The sequence below is a fragment of the Dipodomys spectabilis genome, unplaced genomic scaffold (genome assembly GCF_019054845.1).
Source record: "Dipodomys spectabilis isolate Male_0828 unplaced genomic scaffold, ASM1905484v1 ptg000085l, whole genome shotgun sequence".
NCBI classification, from domain to species: domain Eukaryota; kingdom Metazoa; phylum Chordata; class Mammalia; order Rodentia; family Heteromyidae; genus Dipodomys; species Dipodomys spectabilis.
In genome coordinates, this window is record NW_024870762.1 from 9204808 (window position 1) to 9225118 (window position 20311).

The 20311-nt window shown below is 39.2% G+C and overlaps 1 protein-coding gene across 3 annotated transcripts in view; it reads right to left on the bottom strand.

Annotated features, from left to right (window-relative positions):
• Positions 1 to 20311, bottom strand: part of Carmil1 (capping protein regulator and myosin 1 linker 1) — a 286802-nt gene that overhangs the window by 146234 nt on the left and 120257 nt on the right. For all 3 annotated transcript variants that reach the window (XM_042683832.1, XM_042683831.1, XM_042683833.1), the window contains exons 4-5: positions 17124 to 17183; positions 9921 to 10042 (exon numbers count right to left, since the gene is read on the bottom strand). In XM_042683832.1, coding sequence (XP_042539766.1) covers positions 9921 to 10042; positions 17124 to 17183 — 182 coding nt within the window. The remainder of the gene's footprint in view (positions 1 to 9920; positions 10043 to 17123; positions 17184 to 20311) is intronic.

Genomic DNA, 20311 nt, shown 5'->3' on the forward strand with positions numbered 1-20311 from the left:
AATGGTGAACCATGGAAAAGTATAAATAGAGGTGGCTAAGGTGAGTAGGCAAGCAATATACACAAAGACCTGTATGGGAGAAATGGAGACAAAAACAGAAAATAGAGAAATTAGCTGAGAAATCAAGAAAGAACCTCCTGGGACAGTGAAGAGGCCAGCAGAGTGTGAAGTTATGAACTTCCTTTGGGAAGCTGAAAAGCTGTGGTGTTTTCTCCTATAGCCCAAATGTGTGTGGAGAATGAGACAGTTGGGTGGCTATCGGGTGCAGCTTTTCTAGGTGAGTGTGCCAGATAAACAGTGGGAACAGAAGGAATGGACAATAGTGTTAAAAAGGCCTTCCTGAGGTGTGGCCAGGATGATGAGAAGGTGAGAAGATGAGAAAGGGAGAGAGTCAAGCAAGGCATCCACAGACGAGTCTTTGAAAAGGCCAAGAGGGGTGGGTAAAAGGATAAAAGGATATGGTTGGAGAGGGATGACTAAGCTACAGGTGCACCATGGGAAAAATTGTTCCAGGAGATGTCAAGGTCTAGGATGTGGATGTGAAGGGGAAAGCGGGATAGAAGTGAAGAGATGATGAGCTATAAGGAAGGGAGCTAGGTCAGTCACCCCAGTCTATGACAGGTCTTGAGAGTGAGGTGGCAAATTCTCACCTGAAATACTTGGTGCCAGAGAGTCTGGAGCTTTTTTGGCTTTTGAAATGTTTGCATATATACAATGAACTATATGGAGGATGGGAGGCAAGTCTAAACACAAACATTTTTACATTTGGGCTGGGAAGGTGGCTCAGTGGTAGAGCGCTTGCCTTGCATGCCTGAGGCCCTGGGTTCGATTCCTCAGTACCACATAAGCAAAAAGAAAAAAGCCGGAAGTGGCGCTGTGGCTCAAGTAGTAGAGCGCTAGCCTTGAGCTAAAGAGCTGAGGGACAGCGCCCAGGCCCAGAGTTCAGGCCTCACGACTGGACCCAAAAAAAAAAAATTTTTTTACACTTGCTTTATTCACACAGCATGAAGGTAGTTTTATGTGGTATATTAATAATATTGTTCTTTTTGCGTGTGTGTGCCAGTCCTGGGGCTTGAATTCAGAGCCCAGGCATTGGTCTCTGAGCTTCTATGTTCAAAACTAATACTCTACCACTTGAGATACAGCTCCACTTTGAGCTTTCTGGTAATTAATTGGAAAAAAAAAAGAGTCTCACAGACTTTGCTACCTAGGTTGGCTTCAAACTAAGATCCTCAGATCTCAAACTCCTGGTGAGCTCAGATTACAAGTGAAGAGTTACCAGTGCCTGGCCATACTTTTCCATTTATAGTGTCATATCAACTCTCAAAAAGTTTTAGATTTTCAGTCACTTTAGACACGGGCTTTTCATATATATACAGCATATTGAACACAGTTTTCTGCTCTCTATCATGCTCTGTCGTCTTTAATGTTCTTAAATCACTTTATACAGACTGAGAGGCAAATGATTTCAATTATTTCCCTTTTCTAACTGGATAGAGTCCAGATAAAATGTTCTAGAGTCTGACAAGTTAGCTGGTTGACTTGTTCTACTCTTGCAGAAAATCTCCAACACACATCAAAACATTTAACTACAAACATTCTGCTGGCAGTGGAAATACCCTTCCTTTAATATATTTTATGATTGAGGCTTTAATCAGGAACACTCACTTGATGTCAAATGTCATTAATTCCTTCAAATTGTATGGACATGTAAAAGATCTACAAAGTGCAGAATGTTGTGTCTCTATTCTCCCTAAAAAATCATTCTAACTAAGTATTAGTATTCTCCAAGTCTTAATTTGGGTGTGGCCGAATGGAAGAAGGCACTCACAATTAAAATGGTATTCATTCTAGTTCCATGGTATCATTCTGGTAACTTGATGAAATTATTTTTCTGGCTTCATCAAGATAAGTAAGGCTAGACACTACACAAAGAAACAGCAAGGCACTCAGATACAAACCAGCACATTTAAACAGCTGAACCAAGTAAGCTTCACACATACCAAGCCGGACTTTTGTCTGACTTTATCTGGCATCACATTTCTTTTCAAAAATTCTTGCTTTGTTTCAGCAGAACCTCAGGGTGTGCTATTTCAATGACACATAAGAGAGACATCTGGTATGCAAAAGTCGGAAGAACACAAGGTAAAAATTCTTTGGCAGGAATCTAGTGAGACAAATAGGAAAGTGGGTGTGTGGACCCCAAAGGTTCGTAGGCTGGAAGCTTGTTCACCAGTGTGGCAACAACAAAGCAGTAGAAATGGAATCTAATTCAAGGGAATTAGAGACTGATGCTGGGTTCGTGGACTGAGTTCATCCTTGCAGGACAGGATTGCTATACAGCCGGGCCTGGCACATGCTCAGCCCTTTCTGCTTGAGGTTGTCTCCCTTCCTGCTTCTTGACCATGTTTTGGCACCACAGGGGGACTCTTTCCTTTCTTATTTTACCACTTTTCCTCACAATAACCTCATATGTTTATAGTTCACCTTGGTTTCATGGGGGATTTGCACTATCATTTTATTACAGTAGTAACGAAAGTTATAATAAACACTCAAATTTCAAATGCTTCTCATCAATGAGAGAATAATCAATAATCAAGCATGCCAAAAGCATAAGAAAAACATGTTAGATGGTCACCCACCAATGAAAGAAAGATTCTGACAATATTCAACAAAAATAAAAAAAACAAAAAGCAGATAGGTAACCAAGGTATGTGTACTTTTTGGGGGAAGGAGGGGGTGGATGCCAGTATTGGAGCTTTAACTCAGGGCCTAGGGACTCATCTTTAGGATTTTTGCTCAAAGCTGGCATTCTATCACTTGATGATTAATTGGTGATTAATTGAATATAAGAATATCAAGAACTTTTCTGTCCAGGCTGACTAAACCTTGTTCCTCAGATCTCAGCCTTCTGAGTAGCTAGGATTACAGAAGTGAGCCACTAGTGCCCAGTAGTGTACTTTTTTGAAACTTGTAACCACCAGAGAAATTTGTTACGTACAACACTGACTGATTCCGCATGCCAACAGTACAGGCCTTCCAGCCCACCGCTCTGGACGGACATCTGTGGCCTCCAGCGGCACTGTGTCAGCACTTTCCAGGACTTCACATGATGCTCACAAACCTGCACTAATATTATCATTCCCATTTTACAAGTGAAGGCACTGAGGCACTAAAAAATAAATTAACTTACCTATAGTCATCCCCTACAGGATCTATCCCAACCTGACACCTTCTGGTTTTGCCCTAGCCTTTCCTCATTCAAGTTTACCTAACACCCCACCCCCCACCCCCGGGTAAGTATAATCGATACCTCACCCCAAAGTTCAAAAACCTTCATTAGCTCCCTAGTACCTGTCCTTAAGACTCTTATTCAGAACTCTTTGGTTGGGGCTCACATGAGCTTCAACTCACAGTGGTAACCACAGGCTCCCCAACTCCAGCTAAGTTGAGCTGACTGCTCTCTCCAAAGACAAATGGCACCCACACAGTCTCCCTCTCTTCCAATCCCATCCTCGCCACCTTTGCCATCTGACTTCAGAAGCTGGGCTGCAGTCATACAGTGAACCCCGCCCCCCGCCCAGCCCCCTCTTTAAAAATAAAAAGAATAAGAAATCAAATGTCATTTTCTTGACATCCCAAGTTAAATGACTTTTCTCCTCTGAAGTGTTAGGGTGCCAATTTTCCTGCTATCTTCTATTGTTTGTGGAACTTCCCTAACACTACCTTTGAATGGTAAAATCTTCTAAGGAAAGAAAAAGATCTTACTACTTGTCTATGCCTGCCTGAGGAAGTTCCTGAATTAACAATTTCTAAATTAATTCTAGCCTGTATCAATGACTTCATTTGCTGGGGGACAAACCAAAAAAAAAAATCTAGCTTCATTTTTTTTTTTTTTTTTGGTCGGTCGTGGGGCTTGAACTCTGGGCTTGGGCCCTGTCCCTGCACTCTTCAGCTCAAAGCCAGTGCTCTACCGCTTGAGCCACAGCGCCACTTCCAGTTTTTTTTTTTTTTTGGACATAAGAGTCTCATGGACTTTCCTGCCAGGGCTGGCTTTGAATCATGATCCTCAGATCTCAGCCTTCTGAGTAGCTAGGATTACAGGCATGAGCCACTGACGCCCAGCTTCTAGCTTCATTTTTGAGAAATAGATAAGGTCCTTTATATTAAAAAAAGCTGAAGGCCATAACAAAATTAAATAGCTTCAAGAAGAAAAATATCATTACAGACAACTCTGTAAAAACATTATATGACACTTAGGCTATAAATATTTCCATGTTTCTCTCACTATCTCTGTCTTAAAGGTAAGATGATAGTTAAGAGTCAAAGAATATTAACTAAAACATGTTAACAGTGGTTTGATTTGAGGTGATGCTTACATTTCATTTATATGAATTTGTATTCTTCAATATCTTTTTTTTTTTTTTTTGCGGGGGTGGGGGGTCAGTCGTGGGGCTTGAACTCTGGGCCTGGGCACTATCCCTGCGCTCTTCAGCCCAAGGTGAGCGCTCTACCACTTGAGCCACAGCTCTACTTCCAGTTTTCTAGTGGTTTATTGGAGATAAGAATCTCATGGACTTTCCTGCCCTGGCTGGCTTTGAACCACGATCCTCAGATCTCAGCCTCCTGAGTAGCTAGGAACAGGCGTGAGCCACCGCCGCCTGGGTTCCTCAAATACCCTTTCTATTCTGAATAGTCTTGTGATTTGATGAGGGGAGGCGCGTGCGAGTGTGTGTGTGTGTGCTACTACTAAGTTTTGAACTCAGGGCATTGAAATTTTTTGCTCCTGGATGGCCCTTGTGTGTGTGTGTGTGTGTGTGTGTGTGTGTGTGTGTGTGTGTGTGTGTGTGTGTGTGTGTGTGTGTGTGTGTGTGTGTGCTACTACTACTAAGTTTTGAACTCAGGGCCTTGAAATTTTTTGCTCCTGGATGGCCCTATTATTTGAGCCATGACTTCAGTCTAGCATTTTGGTGGCTAATTAGAGATGGAGTCTTGTGGACTTTTCTGCTTAGGCTGGCTTCAAATTGTGATCTTTCTGATCTCAGCCCTCAGTACAGCTAGAGTTACAGGCATGAGTAATTAAAAATGTCATTTTGTGGAAGTAGCACTATGGCTCAAAGTGGAGGAGAACTAGCCTTGAGCAAAAGAGTTTAGGGAAGCTAGGCATTGGTGGCTCATATCTGTAATCCTAGCTACTCAGGAGGCTGAGATCTGAGGATGGTGGCTCCAAGCTGGCCCAGGCAGGAAAGTCTGAGAGACTCTTATCTCCAGTTAACTACCAGAAAACTGGAAGTGGAGCTGTGGCTCAAGTGGTAGAGGGCTAGCCTTCAGTGGAAGAGCTCAGGGACAGCACCCAGACCCAGAGTTCAAGCCCACAGAAAAAGAAAAGAAGAAGAGTTCAGGCCCCACAACTGACAGAAAAAAAAGAAGAAAAAGAAAAACATCCTAATATATAATTATAGGGAAAGTAATAGAAAAATATTGTGAATATTAATTTTAATTAAATAATTCTTGCTTTCTTACTAGCATTCTCTTGACCATAAGAAGATTGATTATACTTATATACATACTATTTTTTACATATTTGATTTTTATCCAGGATGTTATTTTCAGAACTACATTTGGGTAAAACCAGAAAAATCAGGCCTTTGCAGGTATGGTTTCGTGTTTGTGTGTGTGTGTGTGTGTGTGTGTGTGTGTGTGTGTGTGTGTGTGTGTGTGTATGTGTATGTGTATGTGTGTGTGTGTGTGTGTGTGTGTGTATCCAGGTATGGTTTCATTTATATATATATATATGTATGTATGGGTATATATATATATATATATATATATATATATATATATGTAGATAGATAGATATGTATGTATCCAAAACTTATACTTTTCAATCAAAAGTGAGGGCTTCTCCAGCTCTATTTCCTCTTGATTCTCCTAGTTCCTGATACCTGCTCATAAGATACTTTTCTGTTCATCGTTTCCCAGCAGAAATTGACAAAAAGGTTTCTGTGTCAGGTACAAGTAATGTATTTGATGGGACAAATGACTTCAAGAAGGCTGAGGAGTTCAAACATAATTTCATATTCTTCCAATTTATTTTAAGCAGGACATATGACCTTACAGGAGACTAGCTTTGTTTTGTATATTCTATATTATTTATACACAGGAAATATTTCCCTCACTGCCAGCTCTGACTTAAGGAATATCAGGAATGTAGGCGAAAGGAAACAGTAAACCACTCTTCCTCTCTGGTCACAGTAACCAATACAATATAATTGTATGTTCCCCTGAAAAAATCCTGTAATTCGATCTAAGAAACTTTAAAGGTAAAATTCATACCATAGCAGTCACAAAATATTAAGGATTTATTATGACAAGCTAACTATGTGTGTTGAGTGGGGAAGAAAAATGAAAGTCAAGAAGATTTAGATTATTTCATTTCTTTCCAAGTCTCCCCTCATCCTCCCTCCACCCCCCTCAGTCCTGGGGCTTGAACTCAGAGCCTGGGCACTCTTCCTAAATTTCTTTTGCTCAAGGCTAGCACTCTACCACTGGAGCCACAGCACCACCTCCAGCTTTTTCTGTTTATATGGTACAGAGGAATCGAACCCAGGGCTTCATGCATGCTAGGCAAGCATTCTACCACTAAGCCACATTCCCAGCCCTTTCTCTACCTTCTCTAAACCCTGTCTATCCTTTCTCAGGTATATCTCACCTGCAACGCCAATCTGTGCTTACCTCCCATGAATGACCAATTACTCCTTGTCTCAGCTGCATCATGTCATATCAGCTCAAGAATCTATAGTTGGGTGGCAGGAGCAGGCTCTCCTAACTTCCATGTGGTCCCATGTCACATGATCCAGCAAGTGTTAGGCAGTGAAAGTGAGAAATTTATGTGCTCATCCAAAATCTTGTTCAGTGACTACTGTGTTCTGATGACTATGGACTGAAGGTTAATAAAGTATGAGCTTTGTTCAAGCAGCTACCATCCAGTCTACAGGAAACCATTATGCCCTGTGCTCAGTATCCCTCCCACCTTCACGGGATCTTGCTGTACTGATCTCAATAATTTTTACTGTCTGTCTGTCTGACTGACTGACTCGGGCCATTCTCCTCATTACAAGCACATGCTTTAACATTTCCCATTCTTAAAACCAACAAGAATCCCCCTAGTCACCTTCCATTTACCAATGGACACATAGCAGAAACTTAGTAAATACTCGTTGAATGTGTAAACACAAAAACAAATCATGATAATGCAATGCAATGTGTGCCAGGACAAGAAGTGGTCAAAGGGCTCTACGGGCACATGAACCACAAGACTTTTCACAGACAAGAGGATACCTGAGCTGTGTCTTGGATAAAGGGTTTGTCATGATTTGGAGCTCATATATAGGTGTTAAAAATAGAAAAGATTAATTGTGCTGTTCAATAGGTCTTCTGTGCCTTACAACTTAAATTTTATCAGGAAGCCTAGCTATTATTCAACTGATACTACGTCAACAAAAGAAAGATAATGGGTGACAGTATAAAGGATCAGTCTCATGGAGAAGAACTAGAGTTAAAGAGACTCATCAGAAAATTGTTGCCCTAGAGAAAGTGAGACTCTGAACTACAGCAGTGAAAGTGATAAGCAAGATAAAATGCCAGACCAAGTGATATAAAGATAATAGGAAAAGAGCATAGCAGCCAATCAAATGTGAGTAATGACTAAGAGATCGATAAGAATCAGTTCTTATCTCATGAGACTATGTGAAGAGCAAAGCCATTCCCTCAGAAAGACTATAAAACATAAGCAGATTTTGAGGGGAGTTCAGTTTGGGACCTACTGATGATGAGCTGTTTAGGGACATCCTTGCAAAGATGCCCAACAAGTAGACCAAAGGTAGAAGTGGAGATCTGTGGAATTGAGCAACCAAACACATATGGAGCAACTGCTTCTCAAGAAATGGAGACAACTGTTTAATACTTGTTTCATATTAGTTACCTGAATTTTTTACACAAAGTTGCATGGAAATTGGATGACTGGGAACACTATCATAGTAAATGTTCTCTCAGAAGAAAAAATATTATGTGTATCAAAACAAAAATAATACAAACTGGCACTCCTTCCTCCACACGTTGCTAAGCCATTAAACACATAAATCTTCCTTTTAAAGAAAATAAAGTTGGGCAGAGTAGAGCAGGCCTATAATCTCAGCATTTGGGGAAGCTCAGGCAAGACTTTGGGTTTGAGGCTACCATGGATTACAGAGAAATACTCACCCATTACAGAGAAAGACTAATTCATTACAAAGATTCTGTCTCAGAAAGAAAGATATTGCTCTAAAGTGTCCCTTAAAGTTCAGATATAAGACCTTACTAAATAAGGCTGTGCTTAAGGATTTTCTTATTTTCATCAGTGTTCATTTGGAATGAAAGGAGAACATGTGACTGGAGACAGTCATATGACTAGAAAATAGTTTCACAGGAAGTGAGTTGTAGTTACTGTGAACTGACCATTATCTAGATAGCCCTCTACTGACTTTAAGGATGATGTGGAAACCTTTCCTAAGGAAGATTTACTTCTGTGTATTCCCCATTGCCAACACTGATTATTCCTCTACCCCCACAGGCCTGCAAGGCACCTCCTAGCACACATGTGTGTGACTAGAGATCAGTAAGACCAGAAATTCTAGCCAGGCAGGAGCCGAGGACTGGCCTGGCTCACCCCTTCCACCTCACAAAACCTCAAAACCTAGCCATGCTGGCACTCAGACTCATGCTTCAGAAAGGAGGAACCCCCAGAAATTTCATGCAAGGCCAGCCTCTCCCTTCTGTTATGCTCACTTCTTTGGAGGGGAGAAAACAGACAACAAAGTGGAGAGCTCTGAACAGAGCCAAGCAGATCTCCTGAAGATAGAGGTTGAAAGGGAGTTCTGAACCCCACTGAGTCCCCTTCCATTACCCCAATGGTTTGAAAGACACTTTATCGGGAAATGTACTATAACTATAAACAGCTCCCAAAAGTCCCCTCCCACCACTCTCCAACTGTAAACTCTATTATTCAAGACTTGAAACAATTAACAAAAAAGTAGTGCTAAGAAAGAGCATGTATCAACAAAAATTACCAATGTCTACTAGGCATTTGTGGCTCATGCCTATAATCCTAGCTACTCAGGAGGGTGAGATCTGAGTATCTCAGTTCAAAGCCAGACCAGGCAGAAAAGTCCATGAGATTCTTATCATCAATTATCTAGCAAAAAGCCAGGAGTAGAAGTATGAGTCAAGTGGTAGAACATCAGCCTTGAGCAGGAAAAGAAAGCATGAGGGCCCAAGTATGAGATCCTAAATTCAAGGTCCAGTCTCTCTCTCCTCTCTCTCTCTCTCCCCCCCTCTCTCTCTCTTTCTTATACACACACACACACACACACATTTACTAGTATCCCTAATGTGTATTTCAGAAAACTAAGAGGAAATTCAAAGTACCTACTTTTTTTAGTTAGTTTTATTAGTATACCCTCACTGAAAAGTTAAAAAAATAAAAACCAACAAGAAAAAGGAAGAACAACTCTGGCTTATGAAGTTAATATTATACTTGATGCCTTAATATAAATATTCAGTCCCTGGCATTCTGCTAATTGCTCAGAGTAGAATCATATTAGGATAAATCCAGAGTTACATTAGAAAGCTTTGTGTTTTAGTTTTATGAGTACAAGTTAAAGGACTGCCAAATCCCTCATCAAATTTTTTTAATAAGGCACAGTCCTAACAGAAAACCTCAGAGATAAAGTCCAAGGACTTGAATGCTTTTTAATGTCAAAGAGAAGAAGAAGTCTGAGAGAGGAACTAGGTGAAGGAGGAAGAGGAAGGTATGTGTGCATTTAGCATTTTGAGGAAGAACAAGACCTTTGCTCTCCTAAGCCTTCCCCCAGAAAACTCACACTGGAGAGAGGCCAGGAAAGATCTTCCGCAGGCACGTGCCAATGTGTGCCAGCACATCACTCACGTCTTCTGGAGATGCCATCTTCATGGAAATGTTGCATTTCTCAGTTTCCACAACCATCTGCAACAACAAGGTGGGATACTTCTTAATAAGGAGTCTAATCTCTTCCTTTCGGAATGTTAAACATGGTAAATGATGCAGTCACACAGAAATACACTATTACAATAGCAACTTTTCAACAAGCACTTCCTTGGGTCTGGGTGTGGTGGCACAGGCCTACATTCCAGCACTCAAGCAAGAGGATCTTGAGTTTGAGCCCAGCCCAAACTATAAAGCAAGATCTTGACTCAAAAATACAAATGTTATTTTTTAAAAAGGAAGTAGATGCCCAGTGCCAGTGCCCAGCTACTTAGAAGACTGAGATCAAGAGGGTTATGATTCTGCCCAGCCCAGGCAAAAAAAAAAAAAATCTGAGACTCCAATGTCCAAAATAACCAGGAAAAGGCTGAGCTGGAGTCATGGCTGCATCATGAGTTATTAGCTGTGCATGCAAGCCAAGTAAGCATGTTGGGATTATAGGTGTCGGCCACTATACCTGGCTTAATTCTTCCTTATTTTTGAGACTATCTATGTGACCTCATTCTCAGTAGTTTTTGGTCTGAGTTAGTCTTTGCCTAGCATTGAACCTGATGTGACAGTTTATTACTCTGCTATTTTAATATATTCCTTTCTACATATCTCCTCTTCTTAGGAAGGTTGAAGTTTTCATAAACCCTTGATTTTTCCTTTGCTCCCAGGCAAAATAATAATAACTTTCATTTAAACATTTTACACCATTTTTTATCTTTGAAAAATGTGGATTCTTTTTTTAAATGAAAGTAACATATTGTCCTAAGGTATTCACAGGAAGACATAGGCATACACTAGAAAGCAGGAATATGAGAGATGTTGTTGAGACTCCTTCTCAGGAGAAAGCCTTGGTGAAAATAATATGTGAGGAGGAGGTCAATTTGAATCTACCAGTTTGGCCTTTAGAAACATCTGCTTCAGTTTTCAGATGTTTCTAATACGCTCCTACTCTCTACCTATGTGGAAGAATCTTCAGAGAGCTGTAAACTAGCAGGCACTTTAAGGAAATGCTTCTACTTTGGGGAGGGTGGGAGAAAGAGCAGAAGTGAGATTTGATTCCTTGAGTTCATGAAACCCTCATATCAACTCATCTTTTTAGCTAGGCACAGCAGTGCACACAAATCATTCGAGCTACATGGAAACTGTAAATAGAAGGATTATGGTCCAGGACTACCCAGTATAATTGAGACCTATTCAAAAAAATAATTAAAGCAAAAAGAGCTGGAGGCATGGCTCATATGGTAGAGCATCCACCAAAGCAAACACAAAGCCCTGAGTTCAACACCCAAGGTTCCACCAAAATGTAAATCAACCTGAAGAGGAGAGTAGGTCACAAAAGGGACAGGTTGATGATGGATACATTTTCATTTTTTTAAAAATCCATGTTAATTGCTGTTTTCAAAAACAGATGGCATTATCTTGATTCTAAAAGTATGCTAATTATGCAAATGCAGACATCTTGGATTATGACTCCAACAAAATATTCTCACACATTTCAATCTTGTTTTTACTTAACACAAAAACACTATGAGGGAACAATATATGTACAATTAAGCAGTTCCATGAACAGTATATATACAATTAAGCAGTTCCATGAATAAATCACCTTTTACAGTCTGCTTTAGATCTTCCTAAACTGAGCCAAACTAAAGCTATCTCTGAACCTATTTATGTTAAAAAGAGAAAGTAATGCAAGGTATTCGTCACAAGGATGAGACCAAAGTATAAGGTCCTACCAATGTTACTTTGTCATAGGATACCCTAGAGGAATTTGCCAGCATGTATTTCAAAATATTGCCTCTACATCAGTTAGCAGTGCCAAAGAAAGAGAGGGGAGAGGAGTATTATATTCTCATTTTTAACATTCTATAAGACATTAGTGTAAAAGCCTTTAAAATTATCTAGGCAAAGTCTGCATTTGTCTTCTATAGGGTAATCTACGGGATTCATAAAACTCTACTCCCTGAAAAAAAGCAGCAAGCACTATTGTACATGAGGGTTTATACCTGGAGGTGTTTACTAACCAACCCCATTTCCTCCCTGAGGGTTCTTAAGTCAGATCACAGCTGCTCAGAGGAGTCATGCTCATATATTCATACATACATATATATGTGCACATGCATGAGTTTATGTTGTTGTGCACTTTTGTTTTTGTGTTGGTCCTGGGCCTTGAATCAAGGCCTAAGAGCTGTCCTGCTAAGCTTTGTTTTTGTTGTTGTTGTTGTTGTTGTTATTTGTTTGGTTTTTGCTCAAGGCTAGTATTTCTATCACTTGAGCCACAGTTCCACTTTTGTCTTTTCCCTGTTAATTGGAGATAAGAGTCTACTGGACTCTTCTGCTGAGCTTGGTTTGAATCTCAATCCTCAGATCTCAGCCTCCTGAGTAGATGGGATTACAGGTATGAGCTACCACTGGTACCTGGCAACATGCATGTTTATAAGAGCCAGATAAACAGATCATCAAGTCTGTGCTTGACACCTCCACCTCCAATCTTCCCTCCTGGGGTAATTATATTTTCACCACAGGGTACTTCTATATTTTTCACATCCAGTGTACATCTATTCAGTTCATAGTTTGTGTGCAGGGAATTAGTAATTAGCTTATTCTAATTCTGCTTAAAATCTTAACACATAATCATCCCTAATTGTACAGGATTGAATGGAATGACAGGGAAGAGAAAAGGTGACAGGTTGGAGAAGAAATGAGGCCTTTGAATTCAACATTATGTGAGAGCAGTCACAAAAGCCCTGGCTAAGATGTCACCACCTTTGCATAATGTAAAGAGCTCAAACAAAGCCACAGAGGTAGAATCCACATGATACATCATGGGGGTTGGGGGGGAGTGGAGGAGGAAGAGGAGGAGGAGGAGGAGAAGGAGGAGGAGGAGGAGGAGCAGGAGAAGGAAGAAGAGAAGGAAGAGGACTCTTAGTCAAATACCATTTTCCCTTCTTTCTCTGATGGGAAGAAACAAAAGTGTCTGAAACACTCCTTAATTTTATCTGGAAGTATATGTAGGTTGCAGCATGCTTGATCTCCAATACCATAAAAAATAAACACAATTAAAATTAGAATGATAACCAGATATAAGGCATAGTATCTTATTAATGATTCAAACTTCCAATTCCATTCCACCTTTTTTAAGCTAGAAAACCTGACTAAATTTAACAGGCAGCATTTTTTAAAGCCAATCCCCAGTCCGATCTATGAGGTTTCTTTTCTCTAGTGGAAACAGGAAGTGGTGGCTAACCTGTACCACTCCATGACACAGCAAACAATCCAACTTTATAGATGGAAGGGGAAAAGCAATACCAAAAGCAAGAGTTCAGCTGCACAAGAAACAATCTTAGCTATTCGGTAATTATAAATCTATGTTACTCCTGGCCTCTATTTACTAACCATGAATAAAACTGGAGGACCTGAGCATTTCATTCACACACAATCCAATGAGGCTATGTTCTGGGAAAATTCCCTGAATTCATAAACTGTAACTGGAGATAAAAATAGCAATGACCAAAACATTAATAAATCCCAGACAACATTAGCAATGCAATACTAATAGATAGCAAGTACCACAGACAGATGCTATTATCTGTATAAGAGTTAATCACAACCAAAGACTCCGGGAACCTGAGGCTAGAGAGGTTACTGGTTCTCAACCCTTAGAACACAGAGAATAAAATAGTGCATTTAAAATAGTGAATATTTAATAAATATATATTTACCAAATATTTGTCAAATCTATGTCTCTCTGTGTGTGTATGTATGTATGTGTGTATCTACTGGAGACTTAGTGAATCCTAATTTTCTGGTGTCATACTATGTATGTGTACTGTGAATGTGGAAAGTAGAGGTGAGGGTACGGGATGGAGACTGGCCTGAAACTGTGATCCTTCCATCTCTACCTTCCTAGTTCCAACTAGCTGGAATTACAGGGGTAAGCCCCTATCAAAGCTATTGTGGGGCTCAGGTAGGCTACTTTCTACCCAGTCTCTCTGAATGGTAGGAGGAGCTAGGACCACTAAAAGTGATTAAGATCCATTCCTGTAACCACTTGGGAGAATGTTGTGTTATCAATATCTTTTCTCATAATACAAAGGTCTGAATATAGATGCCAGTACTGGGACTTAAATGCAAGGTCTTGAGCTCTTGCTTCACACTGTTATTTTGCTCATACTTGGTGCTCTATTACTTGAGGCACACCTCCACTTCTGGCTTTTTTACTGGCTTTTCTACTGACAATGAAAGTCTCTCAGATTTGTCTACCTGGGCTAGCTTCAAACCTCAATCCTCAGATCTCAGTTTCCAGAATAGCTAGGACTACAAGTGTTAGCCATTGGCACCTGGCCCTGATCACACTTTGAATATAACCTTAACATTAGCATCTCACCAATTCCTTCTGATCCTGTCTCAATCCCCAAATAATAAACATAAACATTTCTGAATTAAGACTCTGGTTACATCTATTATGCCATCATTCATGAGTACTCATTCTACATATGTTTGACCATTTGGGCAAGTATATGTTATCATGATTTTTTTCCCAACTGTAGTCACTGGAGAATGATAAACACGTAGAATAAAACATTGCTCTAAGATATAATATGAAAAAGTTCCAAGATTTGTATGTCATCTCAATTGATATAAAGTGACAATTTCTAATTTTTCTTTTAGGAAAAATACTGGTAAACCATATATTCAAATACACTTTTTTTATAGTTCTAGAAAGCAAAGTAAGAGGTATAAGAAACAAAATAAAGATACAAAATGAATTGATAAAATGGAAAAAAATCCATAAAACCCCAAAGAAGATTCTTTTTTCTTTTGAGCAGATGAAGAAAAGGGGTAAGCTTCTAACAAAACTAAGAGAAGCCGGGCACTGGTGACTCATGCCTGTAATCCTAGCTACTCAGGAGACTGAGATCTGAGGATGGTGGTTCAAAGCCAGTTGCAGGCAAGAAAGTCCATAAGACTCTTATCTCCAATTAACCACTAGAAAACCGGAAGTAGTGCTGTGCCTCAAGTAGTAGAGCACTAGCCTTGAGCTGAAGAGCTGAGGGACAGGGCCCAGGCCCAGAGTTCAAGCCTCACAAACAAAAAAAAACAAAAAAACCCAGGAAAATAGAAAATCAAATTATCATTGTCAGTAATGATATTCTACAGATCTTAAGAGAATAACAGTTGGATACCATAAACTATTTTGTATTCATAAATTCAACAACTTATATAAAACACAAATAACCAAAGTATGTTCAAGAAGGAGAACATGAATGAATGAATCTCCTACATACCTATGAAAGAATCAGAATTTCTCCAGGTGTGGGGGCGCGCACCTGTAATCCCAAACTCAAGAGGCTGAGTCAGGTGGTTCATGGCCAGCCTGGCTACACAATAAGATCAGACTACAGAGTGATTCATTGTCTTAAAAGAACAAAGGCTGAGAGTGAAGATTACTGGTAGAACACTGAGCTTTGGGCATATCTCACAAGACATTTAGGAGCAAGATACCCATGGAGGAGTATGTCTCAACAGCAATAGACAAGAAAAAGAAAGAAAAGCCACACACACTGAAAATAAAAAGTATGTACATTCACAAATGGCACCATCACTGTAGAAAGTGATGATCATAAAACCACTAGGTAATATGAGCAGGATGCAAGACCAATACACAAAAAACAGCTATATTTCTAACATCAGCAAGAAAAAATTCAAAGTTGAACTTGAAAGAAAGTACCAATCAAAATACGAAATACAAGTAAAACTGACAAAAGACATACACTGAAAGCTATAACAAAATACTGTTAAAAGATATTAAGACCTACATAAATTAAATACATATAATTGTACTTGTGTATGTATACTTATATGTGTATATGTATGCACAGGTATGCATACACATACAGATTTCTGGGATCAGAAGACTCCATATTATAAAGATGCCAGTTTTCCCCAAGATGATCAGTAAATTCAATGTAATCCCAATGAAAATCCCAGCACTTTGTGCAGGCACTGAAGTGATTCTAAAATCCAGGCAAAATTGCACAGGTCCTAGAATCACTACAACTATTCCTAAAAAGAATGAAGTCAGAGGACTAGCACCAGTGGCTTCAGGTCTTACTATAAAGTTAAAGTTATCAACTTTATTGTGGTAGTGGCATAAAGACAGACCACAGCCGCAGGATTTCAAGACTAAAAGCAGATCCATACTTCAGTGGACAACTGATTCATCCAAGGGAAAACTAAGTTCAGTAAGAAAACAATAGACTTCCCAACATATCACACTGGAACAAGTAGGTATCCTCTACAGATACAGAAAATTTTTTAAAAAATTTAACTTTGATCTATACATTGCTTTACACACAAACATTACGGTAAGACAAGAGCTTAGAATGTAGGATATTTAAAAGATAACAAACATTCTTTATAACATTCTATATAAACAGCATACAAAATAAAACAGCACTCAGCAAACAAGGGGAATAACTATTGAGACACGCAACAGAATTGATCAATATCAGAATAATTAAACTGAATGAAAGAAGACAGACAGGAAAGAGTACAGTACACGACATGATTCCATCCAAATACAATTTTAGAAAATGCAAGCTACCCTATAGTGATAGAAGGCAGATGTCTTCTGGATAGATACAGTGTTTCTAAGGTGTACTAGGAAACTTCATGGATATACCTAGGACAAAAGTGATTAATTTACACTCCACTGCATTTACTTACAACTCAATTGTTTTTAATACCCAAAAAAACTCACTTATCACTATATTCTAAGAAAAGACCTTACACAGTACTGTATCACTGCTATGTAGCTTTAGTATTAAATGAAGTTTTACAAAATCTCTCACATTTACATCACCAGCTGGCATTAGAGCTAATCCATTCTCTTCAGGGATGTATGTTCTTTATTGGAACAAATTCACAGCCCTGTCCACACATAGCCTCTAACTGAGTCATTCCCCAAGTTCCACTTTCCCCTTGTAACAAAAGAAAAGAGGCTTCCTCCTTTCAAGAAAGGAAGAAAGATGGTGACATACAGCGACAGGTTTCTGGGGTTCACACTCACCTGAGCTGGCTTGCTACAGATGACGCCATGAATCTCCAGGTAGCTGAAGGTTAGCTCGAGCTGTAATTGAAGGGAGAAGGGGAAATAGAAGCCCATAATGAACATTCAAAACATATAATACAAAGTTTAAAAAAAAAAAAAGCTGTAATTAGAAATGGTCTGAGGGCAAATAAGATTTGAAGGTAGGCTGGCTTAATACTGCCATCCAAGGAGATAGGACTAAAATGGATCATATCTAAGAAAAAGTAGTACTCACTGTACTAAAGTATGAGAGAGGGAGGTAAGGTGCATGCCTGACCTTGTAGATTCATCCAGGGACAAACGTAATTCAACAGGTTTTGTACCTGAAATCCACCATTTAAATTCTGAGGAAATGAGCTATCCAAATACACTTTTCCCCTTTTTACTGTTGCTTCCAAAGGTTTCATTAAAAAAAAAAAAAAAAAAAAGTCACTGTAGTTTGCCCCTTCCTCAGCTCTTACAGATTTGTGTAACATGCTGATGACCTACCTACCTATTGGAGTCATTCTTGCTCTAGGGCTTGTACAAAATTTCATGTTTTGAATAGATTTAGCCCAATACAATATTGGAGAATTTGAAAATATATTTAACTGACAGTGACAAGTACACAGTCAAATAAAACTCCACTTTCTCTGTATGTAATTAAATGATAAGTTCTGTTATTTATTTATGTACTTATTTATTTTTGCAGTGCTGGCAATCAAGTCAATGCTTTTCACATATACTCCACCACTGAGCTACATCCTTAGGGCTACTTTCTATTTTACTAAATTTCCCTTCTTCTCTTTTGCTATAATCAGCAACTGCTTTTCCATCAAAATATCCTCCATGCTTCCTCCTTTGTCTATTTGCCTGATCAGTAGCCACCAATCTTTGTCTCACTTCAGCACAATCACAAAGCATGACACTAAAGAAAACCGGTGACTGAGTTGGATTGTTTTCCCTCTTGTGTTAAACCTAAAAATATGCAGATTGTCCCTTGGTATTCCTGAGGGATTCCAGAATGCCTTAGACTCCTTGGGATATTAATATATGCAACTGTGCCAGGCCCTCATATAGGGTGCAGTAGTTGTATATACACATCCTCCAGTGTAGTATAAGTCATTCTAGATTACTTGCAATGCTTAATACAATGTAAATGGTTACTTAGTATACTTAGTAAGAGATAATGACCACAAAAAGGTCCATAAAGAGGTCATTTTTAGAAATGGTTTCTCTTTCTGTTAACTGAGTTTTCAGGGGTAAAGCCTACCAAAACAGAAGGTCAACTGCAATAATTTAAAAAGAAAACAAGAGGAGTTAGGAATGAGGCTTAGTGGTAGAATGCATCCCTAATATTCATGAAGCCCTGGGTTCAATTTCTCAGCACCACATAAACAGAAAAAGCTAGAAGTGGCACTGTGGCTCAAGTGGTAGAGTACTAGCCTTGAGCAAAAGAGCCCAGGCCCTGAGTTCAAGCCCCATGACTGGCAATAAATAAATAAATAAATAAATAAATAATAACAAGAGCCAGGTGTTGGTGGCTCATGCCTATAATCCTCCCTATTCAGAAGACAGAGATTTGAGGATCCCAGTTGGAAGCCAACCCAGGAAGAAAAGCCCCATGAAACTCTTATCTCCAATAAACTACTCAAAAAACGGAAGTGCTATGGCTTAAGAAGTAGAGCACTAGCCTTGAGCACAAAGAGGCTCTGGGACAGCACACAGGCCCTGAGTTCAAGCCTCACAACCAATAAAAACAGCCAAAAAAATAAAAAAAGAACAAGAGCCAAAGCCACAAACGGACTTAATTCTGCACCCTTATTTATAGTGTATTGACATTAAAAAAAAAAAAAAAAGGAACAAAAAAATCTGCAGTTAGACCTTTAGAAACATGACAAGACCTTGGAAATGGAAAAAGAATCTGTTCTGGTATTTACTTAGTCAACTGGCAGACATTTGTGGGAAGCCTACTATGTACCAGTATGGGATACTGAAAGAGGAATGAGACATATATTTTGTCCTATGAGAGTTAAATGCAGCCTTGAAGGCACATATTTTAAAACATTCAATTAGTTTCCTTACCTATTATTACCAAGATCTATACTTGGCTTAGTTTTGAAAAGTCATTTAAAGGAGGGAATCATTTTCTAAAAGTTAGACACACCCACTTTCATTATTTTCACTTTCAGCTCATAAAATGCATTCTCATTTGTCATTCTTTTTATAGCCCTAAAGTTTTTCTTTGAGTTGCCCTTGCTAATGGCCTTTCAGTGGCCTTCCTCTATGAGCCAACCCACAGTCCAGGGCTCCTAGACCCCAATTCAAGTCTCTTTAGATATGGACTGAGAATGCAAAGGCACTTGCTAGGCAAGCTGGGGGCAAAAGTTTTTCCAAGTCATTATGTTTCTCACCCTTTCCTCAAATTTTAATCATCATATAATGCTAAAAGGGAACAACTTTTTCTAAATAATTTACTTATTTCAATATTCAATGTTTCATAACATTGAGATACCACCTCACCCCAGGTAGAATGGCTATAATCAAGAACTCTAACAACAACAGATGCTGGAGGGGATGTGGACAGAAGGGAACCTTACTGCATTGTTGGTGGGAGTGTAAACTTGTTCAACCACTTTGGAAAGCAGTATGGAGGTTCCTCAAAAGACTTCACATAGAGCTCCCCTATGACCCAGCAATCCCACTTTTGGGCATTTACCCAAATGTTTACAAACAAGACCACACTAATGCTACCAGCACAACTATGTTTACTGCAGCATTATTTATCATAGCTAAGATATGGAACCAACCCAGATGCCCCTCAGGAGATGAATGGATCAAGAAAATGTGGTATATATACACAATGGAATTCTATGCCTCCATCAGAAAGAATGACATTGCCCCATTTGTTAGGAAAGGGGAAGGCTTGGAAAAAATTATATTAAGTGAAGTAAGCCAAGCCCAAAGAAATATAGGTCCCATGGTTTCCCTTATTTGCAATATCTAGTATATGTATAAGTCAAGCAGGAAAGGTCAGATAATGTGATGTTAGGAAAATAAACCCTTAGATATGTATTTAAATGTTTTTTTTCTTTCATGCATTTGTTTCTAACTCATTTATAATATTATTTCTTTGTAGCTTTGCGTGTCCCTCCCCCACAGTATAACCCCTGCTTTCACTATATTTG